An 11070-nucleotide genomic window follows, 5' to 3' on the forward strand; every position below is an offset into this window, starting at 1 on the left:
TGTGCTTATGCAGCTCAACAATCCGACTGCATTCAAAGAGAAAAAGCTTTTTTGCCTTTGCCATCAAGCGATCATGTGAATACCTGACAGAAAATGACTCGGAATCCACATTTTTGCCAAGATTTTGGCTTTTAAAGGCTGTGGTCTTAATCTTTGGATCAGCTGATGAACAGCCTATTTCACTTAAATGCTTGTTTGTAATAAATTGCTCACTCAAAGCATTTTTTGTCTCGCTCCCACTTCTTTTCTTTCTTTTTTTTTTTGCATTTTGAAGCCTTACTTAGATCCTCCTTTAGAGCCAACAATGCAAAACATAAACTTTTGCAATTTTTCAACTGACCTTAACATTTTGGTCAGGAGTGTATATGTATATAGTATGTGACATATGTGATAAGGTAGTACTCACTTTGCTCGTTTGAATAAAGTTTAAGGCTGTGTAGTATTTGCATTTAAAACATACACAAATGTTTTTTTGTACTACAAATTCCCAAATGTGGTCTGGTCGGGATGCGTACCAAAACATGGTACCGTAATGGCACCGGTGCCGACGTAACGGGTACGTAAAAATGAAAAGGTGTTTTCATTTTTTAAAGTACCGGATCGGGCACCGTTTCAAAAGTACTGGTTTGGCATCAGCATCGGATGATATGTAAACGATACCCAACCCTCCTAGTTTGCTGGAGGATGTTCTTATCCCTCACTTTAAAGGACAAAAGGAACATGATCATTCTGTACTCACAAATTAAAAATCAGTAATAAGATGTCTGTGGTGAATAGCCATGTATAAATAATGATATTAAATCTTCTTATAGCCTACAACATCTTTATGTAGCGCAGCAATTCTTTTTTCCCCACATCCTCAGAGAGTTTATTTCCATGAGATGCCATATTGAATTTCCAATGACCAATATGAGCGACTGTGAGCGGAATAACACCAAAACACTAATGAGTCGCATGACCCTGGAGAGGAAAAATGGGTAATTGGGCCCAATTAGTAGAGTTTAACATCAGGGTATTGTCATTTTTGTAGCCAGCGGTTTAGACATTAATGATCGTGTGTTGAGATTTTTTGAGAGAACTGTAAATTTACACCATTATCCAAGCTGTACACTGACTACTTTACATGGCAATAAAGTGTCATTTCTTTAGTGTTGTCCCATGCAAAGATATCATCAAATATTTGCAAAAATGTGAGGGCATTTACTCACTTTTGTGACATACTTTGGAACAATGACTGTATCTGTAGGGTTAATTTTTACAATGCATTACTGTACAGTATTTATGACTAGTGGAGCCATATTCCACCCATGAAGTTCAGTACTCTTGAGAGAAAACCGCTGATTTTCTCGTGTTTTCTCATGGAATTTGGCCAACTGAAATGCATTCTCAAACATTTTTGTGTTTTGACACTACATTGTAAATAATCTTTTACGTGTGTTGTACCATGAAGTATCAATCAAATGCCATTGAAGGTGACTTTTCAATCACACTGGTCCACAGTCCCAGATAGCTCCACACTTATCTCCAAGTCACCAAGTGCTGAATGGAAAACAAACAATCTGCTGTAGAAGATTATGATGGTCAATGGTCAGGAACAGATAAAGTTACCCTTGTTTATGTGCTTCTGTTGGGATGATGGCATTGCACTTTGTGATAAGTTATTTCCATCACTTCAAATGTAAAACCTTTTTACTTTTTGTTTGATATGAAGACGGCAGTTGTTCAGAGAGCTATTGTACATTTAGTGGACAAGGCAAGACAATACTCAAGTCATAGTAACGAGAAAAGAGACCACAGGAATGTAACAACTATTGTTGGTTCTAAAATACGGTTAGATGTAAATACTGATTGTTATTTATGAAGCATCGAACAATGTTTAGTATGAGTGGTATTTTGATGCTATTCCTCTTTGATACAAGATTATCAAACTAAGCTGAAAAGCTCCTCTAAATCAATGAGGTGTGAAATAAACGCAACAAAATTGACCGAAGTTCAGTTGATCAAGCGTCCGCTACCGTCTTCTCAGCCTGTTCAGGTTCAGGCAGACCAAATCACAGAGAACTTGGCATATGGAAACATTATACAGTAGCGGTGTAACGGTACACTAAAAAGTAATTTCGGTTCGATTCAGTTTCTTAAAGTGCTCGGTTCGGTTAATTTTCGAGACAAAAAAGGCATAAAACAATGACTTCTACTGCTCTTATATTTTACTAAATGCAAACAGAACTTTTTTTTAATAAATAAAAGTGACCCATTTGGGTGATACTTAAAATAGTAAAAAGTTTTTTTTAAATAGAAAAATAGTAATTTAAAAAATAATAATAATAATAATAATAAACAGCTGTATTTAAACAATTGTTTAAACATTGTGGCAAAATAAAATGGACAGCTCGCTGTTGCACGTAAAGTCCAACCATCTGTTGTAGGTGAAATAGTGGACACGTGATAGCTCGTTGACGACGTCACTTGTAGCTTTTTCATAAAGTGCTGGTATAACTTTCTGAGTAAAGTGAGGTTGTGATGGTATTTCGTAGCGAGGTTCAAGAACTTTAATCATATTCAGTCATGGACAAAATGATTGGACCAGCCTTGTTTCTTCAGTTTATTGATCCATTGTAATGCCTGGTGCAACTAAAGGTACATTTGTTTAGACAAATATAATGATGATAGCAAGTATAGCTCATAAGAAATGAATTTAAGAGCTGATATCTAGCAACTTCCATGGTTTTCCTGATGATAACCAAAATCACTTAAGTTCTTACATAAATAACTATACTCGCCCAGGACTTTAGTTCCGCATGAAGCGCTGCGATCATTCTAGTAATAAATTTAATGAGAAAAATAGCATCAAATATAACCGAAACCGTACGCAAGTGGACCGAACCACACATGCAGAACCGAAATGATTCAATACACCCATGTGAACCATTACACCCCTATTGTACAGTATAGGTTATTACAGATGATCACAAGCTCTTATTGGCATCATAAATCATCGTAAAACGTAAAACCGTTTCAGTAATCACTTGTTTATGGCGGCTAATTGGTTCCAGACCCAAAGTTGCATTTCTTATTTTAAATGGAATATTTTTGTAATTAGAGCATAGAAAACCTATCTACAACCTTCGAAATACAATTTTTAACATTATTAGAGCCCTCTTGGCATGAAATAACACCCCTATAGTCACCTTTACCAAAATACTATGACATAATAGGAGAAAATAAGAGAAATGATTCTGTATTATATATAGTCTACATAAATAATATAGACTCACATGTGTTAGCGGACATGGGCTATTCGGTTTATTTGAGAGTATATTTGAGAAAAATTGTTGAAAATAAGCATCACATGACTGTATTTGTATTCATCAAGGATTATGATAATTATCATGCAGATTATTATGCTAAAAATGGTGTCTTTCAAATCTGTGACCGTATATTATGCTAAATTGACTTGTTTGATACCTATTTGACATACCCATGACATGCATTATATGATGCTAGGTGGTTGTACATTGTAAATCATTTGAGAAGGTAGTAAACAGAGAAAGGCACTATTCAAAGATAATTGTAACGAAAGAAGACCGGAGAGACCACTGGTATGTAACAATTATTGTTGTGTTTGGTCTTGAGTAGTTATTTGATGCTATCACCCTTTGATTCAGTGTTTGATTCAACCTAACCTGACAAGCGGCTGTAAATAGTTGAAGTGTAAAATAACAACTCACAAGAAAATCTACTAGAGTTATGTTGATCAAGCATCCTCTACGATCATCTCAACCTTTTCAAGTGCAGGCTGTCTTAAGTTCCAAAGAACTTTATCACCAATTACTGCATTGTGATCAACATTACTGACACCTAGTGACCAGTGTAGAATACTACATATCATTACCCTTAGCCTAGGGTTTGTTTCATTTCATACGCTTGCTACATGCAATTTTATGCTTGCAAATACCTAATTTAGGCCAAAAATACATTTAATTTGCTTAAATACGCATATATTTCCTTTACAAATAGGCCATAGTCAACCATGAAATGGCAATGTTTTTTTAAGTTTTTAAGTTTAACTTAACTTTTTTAAGTTAAGTTTTTGAGTACAGTCATCTCTCAGGGATTCAGAATAGGCATTCAAAGACACTGGGCTGATATGTAGTATTCTACACTGGTCACTAGGTGTCAGTAAAGTTACCGTAAAGTTGGGTGAAACACACAAGCACCAGACCTGATTGCCAGAACAACAGGCTTTTATTGCAAGTTTGAATGATCTCACCAGATACGAGCTACACGGGCTACTGTTGCGGCCATAACCCACAGCAAGCTAAACTCAACTTTGAACCCTCGACCTCTCTTGTCGCTCTAACAGCTCCCCTAGCACCGGAGCACATTTATAGCAACACACACGAGCTTGAGTCTTATTTATGTCTAATTTTCGATTATTATGTCTACTCTATTTTTTTAAAAGGATTTTAAAGGTGACTATAGGGCCATTATTTAATGTCTAGAGGGCTCTAATGTTAAAAAGCGTATTTAGAAGGTTGTAAGCAGGTTTTCTATGCCTATCATGTTTGGGTCTGGCACCAATTAACCTTGATGAACGAGGGATTACTGTACTTTGAAAACCGTGACAGAGTGAAGCCGTGAAAGTCAAGGCGCAAAGTAGTGAGGGATGACTGTATTTTTTTAAAATATCTATTGTTGTATGAGCAGAAGTGTGAAGTGTCAACGTTGTAAATATTGACACAAATGTCTTTTCTTGTCCAATTAAAGCATGTTTCTGTTTTTTTCTGTGTGAAGTAGAGAAGTTATTGTATAAAAATGCTGAAGCAGCAAAGTATCATTTGAGGATTGTATAATCATACTATAATCAATAGAAAAACACTTGATTATATAACAACATGATACAGTCCTGGCCTAATTTGCAAGAAGAACCTGTGAAAATCTGGTAAATGATTGTCTACGTGTACTTGCAAAGTCGTCTTATCAAAAAAACCATGTCTTATTATTTGTGACTTTTACAACCCTGACGCTAATAAATGGCTGGCAAACCTCCCCCAAGGAATGAATAAAAGCCCCAACCGTGCTGCTGCTTTTTGGGTCTTTCCTCTGGTCCCAAGGTGCGTTTCTGAAGGAAACTTCAGATTTCCGCTTTGTAAATGTTGCTGGAAGTGTGATTATTACATCTGTTGCATAATTTGTGTGTTTCTTTAACAGTAACCCAGTGAATTTGTGCAGAGAGATCAAGATGACCAGGCTGACAATATTTGCAGGTACTACAAGAATGTCTTTTTTTTTTTTTAAATAGTTGTATTGTACTGTTTTTCTGGTGTATTTGACGTGTTTTCTCTACTTATATTAGGCTTGTGCCTGGTGATATGCCAGCTGGGTAAGTTAGCGTATTTTCAAATCATCAAAGAATCTTTTTTAGCACCGTCACGGCTGCATGGCTGTTTCTCTTCTCTGTCTCAGGATCGGCCACCCAAATGGTGTGCTACTTCACAAACTGGTCTCAGTATCGACCTGGAGAGGGGAAATACATGCCACAACATGTGGACCCCTTCCTGTGCACCACCCTGATCTATGCCTTCTCTATCATCAACTCTAACAACGAACTGGTTACATATGAGTGGAATGATGACGTGCTGTACAAGTCTTTCAACGACCTGAAGACTAAGTAAGTGGCCAGATTGAAACACTCTTGGAGCTCAAATGTGAAGCAAATGAAACAATAAATGGGGCTTTAAAGTGTGATTGTGATGATTTATCATAATTTGATTTCCAGGAACCCTCATCTGAAGACTCTTCTGGCTGTCGGTGGATGGAACTTTGGTTCACAACAGTGAGTCACATTTCAGCCAAAGACACATCAACGCTCTGACTCTCACATATCATATATTCATATTGCCACAATAGATCATATTTTCCATATGCACCATGTCTAGGACCACGTTACAGAAAACCTAGTAAATCTCACATGAGTAAGGCAAAGAAAAAAATGTTTTCAGCAGGTAACCTTGAACTGAACCAAAACTCTGTGGTTTAGAGTTAGGTCCTTATGCCTCGACGGTTAAGTTTAGCGTTAGAGCCACATTAGGATCTGGACCAAATGCTTAGGTAGTTAGGTTTTGGGTTAGAGCCATATGCCTAGACTTTTATGTTTAGGGCTAGGACCATATGCCTGGACAGTTAGGGCCATATACCTAGATGTTTAGGTTTTGGGTTAGAGCCATATGCCAAGACGACTATGTTTAGGATTAGGGTGATATGCCTAAACGATTAGGGTTAGGGCCATATATAAACTGTTAGGTTTAGGGTTGGAGCCGTATACAACGGTTAGGACCATATGCCTCGACGGTTAGGTTTAGATTTATGGTCATATTCATAAGCGTTTAGCTTTAAATTTAGAGCCACATGCTTAAGTGGCTAGGTTTAGGGTTGGAGCCATACAGTCGTGGAAAAAAAATTGTTGACCACCCTTGTTTCTTCAGTTTCTTGTTCATTTTAATGCCTGATACAAATAAAGGTATCTTTGTTTGGACAAAAAAACAATGACAGCAAAAATAGCTCATAAGAGTTCATAATAATTTTTGGCGGTACTGTACCATAGCTATTCATGTAAGGACTTAAGTGATTTTGGTTATTACCAAGAAAACCATGGAAGTTGCTAGATATCAGCTCTTAAATTAAACTCTTATGAGCTATATTTGTTATCATTCTTATATTTGTCTAAACAAATGTACCTTTATTTGTACCAGGCATTACAATGGATCAATAAACTGAAAAAACAAAGGTGGTCTAATCATTTTTTCCATAACTGTATGTTCAGGCAGTTAGGTTTAGGTGTAGGGCCATATGCATGGATAGTTAGGTTAGGATTAGAGCCACATGCCTAAACCAGTGGTTTTTACGTTTTCTGTTGTACCCCCAGGGTTTTTTTTGCGCCTTTTTGTGTAAAAGGGCTAAAAAAAAAAGTTATACATATATTTAAAAACACAGCTTTGTGTTTTTTATTAATTATTAGTATCAACATGTCAGCTGCCACAGGCCAAAAAAAAAAAAGACACGATTCACACACGGCACCTGGCCCACACTTTGGACACCCCAACCCATAGTTCTTCGCGAAATGCAACAAAATGAACACCAGGAGAGCAGCGAAGCTTACAAGCACATTTAAAATGAGTACAAAAAATGCACACACAGCGGTAGGACTGTACTTACACTAAAAGTACCCCCTGCTTTCCCTACCTCCCCACTATTTGAGAAGCACTGGCCTAGACGGTTAGGTTTAGGGTTAGGACCATATACCTTGATGGTGAATAAACTAGTGTGTACTCAAGTATAATCTGTCCCACAGGTTCTCCATCATGGTATCCACTCCAGCTAACCGTCAGAAGTTTATCCAGTCTACTATCAAATTCCTGAGGACTCATGGTTTTGATGGTCTTGATCTGGATTGGGAGTACCCCGGAGCTCGTGGAAGCCCCCCAATAGACAAGCAGAGGTTCACTTTGCTCTGCAGGGTAGGCACAGATATCTCTTGGTCATATGTTCAACGGCAATTCACTGGTAGTGTAGTGTAGATAATGTGGCATTCTTTACATTGGCTGTATTCCTAAATTGTTTTACATACTGTATTCCCTACTACAGGAACTTGTTCAAGCCTATGCTGCTGAGGCCAAGTCCACTGGCAACACTCAACTGATGTTGACCGCTGCAGTGTCTGCTGGGAAGGGAACAATCGATGGAGGATATGAAATTGCTGAGATTGCCAAGTAAGTGCACGCTTAGACTTCTTCGTAAGAGGGGGGTAACATGAATATATACTGTATATACAGATGAAGTCATTGTGTTTTTCAATGAACCTAGGGAACTGGACTTCATCAATGTGATGACCTACGACTTCCACGGAACCTGGGAGCGGTTCACCGGACACAACAGTCCTCTGTTCCGTGGCTCCCAGGACTTTGGTGACCTCATCTACTTCAACACTGTGAGTAAGAAGAACACAACTCTTTTCAAAAACTCTTCCCAACATTATGAATCCCTTTTCAGGACTATGCTATGAAGTATTGGAGAGACAACGGCACCCCAGTGGAGAAGCTCAGGATGGGTTTTGCCGCCTATGGTCGTACCTTCCGTCTGACATCATCAAACACTGGAGTTGGAGCTCCAGCTAGTGGACCTGCAGCAGCTGGTCCATTCACACGTGAAGCTGGATTCTGGTCCTACTATGAGGTATTGTAGACGGTAGTAAATAAACGTGTGATACAGCACATGTGAAGTATCTCGGTTCTCAACAATACTGGGAAATATAAACCACCTACATCAACTTTGTCATCTACGCTTCAGATCTGTGGCTTTTTGAAGGGAACGACCCTTCAGTGGATCGAGGACCAGAAGGTTCCTTATGCCACTAAAAACAACGAGTGGGTAGGATTTGACACCAGGGAAAGCTATGAGACCAAAGTAGGTTGACGTCAAGTGTATATGTCGAACATGCTCTCAGGATATCCAGACCACCATTAGAAATGATTTGTTCCCGCTAGGTGCGTTACCTGAAGGAGCAGAAGTTTGGCGGTGCTTTTGTGTGGGCCCTTGACTTGGATGACTTTGCTGGACGGTTCTGTGGTGAGGGCAAACACCCTCTTCTGTCTCATCTTCGCAAACTTCTCAATATTGGTAAGTTTTTCCAGGAGCAAGTAAAATGTGAGATAAATGAGCGCGCTTGCAGTAGAAACCTACACGGGATAAAAAAAAACAAATACTTTAACATATACTACTTCTTGCACGACCATCCAGAGCTGCCCCCACTTCCTCCGACCACAACCCCCAAACCAGGCGCTAGCACCACCTCCCGTCCCACCACAACCACCACAGCCACCACCCACGCCCCAGGATCCGGGTTCTGCAACGGCAAACCCGACGGTCTGTATCCCAACCCAGACGACAGGGCCAGCTTCTACATGTGTGCAGGTGGCATCACCCATTTGAGGCAGTGTGGCTCTGGATCTGTCTTTGATGATAGCTGTAAATGCTGTGTGTGGCCATGAGCAATAAAAGTATAATTGCCATGTCATCTATTAAACAGACTGAGATCATGTATCCACCGCGTACAATCATTTCTGTGTGTATTGAGTCGAGTCGATGGACATGGACAATTTACACTATAGACTAGAGCTGGGCATCCATATGTGGCTCTTTTGCTGACTGGCTCTCGGACATTTAACACGATAAAATGTATTTACATTTTCTTTGCTGACATTTTAAAGTACAACATTACATAAATCAGTGTTAAAAATAACGTCCAAAATACAAAACATTCATTTCAATCCATCCATCCATTTTCTACGGCAATGCGGGTGGCCAGAGCCAATGTCAGCTGTTGATATTTGGCCAATATTTTCTGGGTCAGACACCAAAACCCGATTATTACTGAATAATGCGGTAGCCTAACTGAGTCATTGAGAGGTAAAAAAGCTTCTCCTTTGATCAAATAGTCAGATAGCTAATTCTGCAGAGCAAACTCTTTTGACAAAGAAAATTGCATGAAGAAAGAAAGATAAGCAATGCGGTGCAAAACCAGCACCGGAGGTCGCATTAATAGTAAAGTAAAGTATTTCATTTACTGGTTAGCTTCACTATTACAATGTTATTAAAAAGAATAAATTCAGAGACTTATTATATTCTAAAATTGTCGATCCTGCTTAAAAATGCATGCATTTAGTTGGATTCCATTTTTAAAAATATATGTCTCTCAGGGAAATGCATTTTAAAATATGTGGTTTTCACGGCTCTCTTAGCCAAAAAGGTTCCCGACTCCTGGTATAGAACATAACATGCATGTTTTTGGAACATGTTTCTAATAGAGGCACAAGCCAAAGCAAAGGTTTAACAAAGTGAGAGTTCAACAATAACAAAAAACAATGTATGAAAAAATACAAAACAAAAAACTAGCATCCAGGAAAAACTACCGCAACAAAAAGAGACCAGGTGAAGGCGAAGCCAAAAATACACCACAGCACGATGGCTAAACAGCAACACGGAGGCAAAGTAACAAAAACGCACCATCCAGTAGGTGACAAAAGCCAGGCAGGACACAGGAAGCACTGCAATACAAAAGTCATTATGCTAAAGGCTACAGGTAATTAAATCCCGCTAACAGCAGTGAATGAAGCTGGAAACAGGAACGGAAACTGAAGGTGAGCAAACCAAAATAAAACAGGAAATCTGCAAATACAATACGACTGGGGAGAACAGGCAAAGTCCACACTAGCCATGGTAAGCTCGATTCCTGTTACTGATGGATATTTTTTTATGAGTCAAAGTGAATCGAGTACACTAAGTCCCCGAATCGAATTGTTCTTAAGTCGGGGAAAAGGCAATACAGTAGACGCCCCTACAACGTAAATAATCCGTTCCAAGAACCTTTATGTTATAGGGTTTTTATGTTATACGAAGCGTAAAATACATGTAAATAGCCTAATCCGTTCCAAGATCTTCCCAAACTCACACCTTTGGCCCTTCAAAATATTCTAAGTCCACCAAATATGGTGGGAAAATATAAGAAAACATTAGCATAAACATAGTACAGTAACATTCCAATATAAAATAAGGTAATAAATAAGATTACTGTTAATGAATAAAACTGAAAAACAAAAACAATCCTAATGTTCAGGAAATGTCTTGATCAGGAGCGCAAGTGGAGGCAGGAAGGAGGAGGAGGAGGACTAGCCTGAGTCGAAACGCAACTCAAAGAGTCTAAGAGTCAGCTGGTCTCACAGACAAACGCACTACACGATAATGCTGTGTGCAAAATTTTAATTTGTAACTTAACTTAATTGTTTAAGTTAGTTTCAGGGGGACTACGAAGAGGAAGGAGTTTGAAGGGACAAGCCTGTCAATCACACAAACTCACGCACGTGCTGTATAAGTCAGCCAATGAGATGAGAGCGTAGGTGGTGCCCCGATAATCAGCCAATGAGATGAGAGCGTAGGCGGTGCCCCGAAAATCAGCCAATGAGAGCGTGATGCGTCAGAAGGCGTCACCAAGTGTTAGTCTGAACTTGCACCGAC

General features: G+C 38.9%; 1 protein-coding gene across 1 annotated transcript; it reads left to right on the top strand.

The window, feature by feature from the left end:
* Nucleotides 1-5216: 5216 nt before the first annotated feature.
* On the top strand, nt 5217-9047 carry LOC129186306 (acidic mammalian chitinase-like). Its single transcript, XM_054784429.1, has 11 exons — nt 5217-5267; nt 5357-5383; nt 5467-5671; nt 5780-5836; nt 7352-7517; nt 7645-7769; nt 7864-7987; nt 8050-8232; nt 8347-8463; nt 8544-8676; nt 8797-9047. The coding sequence occupies exons 1-11, from the start codon at nt 5243-5245 to the stop codon at nt 9045-9047; spliced, it is 1413 nt and encodes a 470-aa protein (XP_054640404.1). The 5' UTR covers nt 5217-5242.
* The last annotated feature ends 2023 nt before the right edge of the window (nt 9048-11070 follow it).

This window comes from Dunckerocampus dactyliophorus, chromosome 8 (assembly GCF_027744805.1).
Source record: "Dunckerocampus dactyliophorus isolate RoL2022-P2 chromosome 8, RoL_Ddac_1.1, whole genome shotgun sequence".
Classification (NCBI taxonomy): domain Eukaryota; kingdom Metazoa; phylum Chordata; class Actinopteri; order Syngnathiformes; family Syngnathidae; genus Dunckerocampus; species Dunckerocampus dactyliophorus.

Bases quoted from the DNA above. Each gene is read 5' to 3' on its own strand.
- LOC129186306 (XM_054784429.1), top strand. From the start codon at position 5,243: ATGACCAGGCTGACAATATTTGCAG. The intron at 5,268-5,356 runs GTACTACAAGAA...TACTTATATTAG, and splicing joins CAGGCTGACAATATTTGCAG to GCTTGTGCCTGGTGATATGC. The intron at 5,384-5,466 runs GTAAGTTAGCGT...TCTCTGTCTCAG, and splicing joins CCTGGTGATATGCCAGCTGG to GATCGGCCACCCAAATGGTG.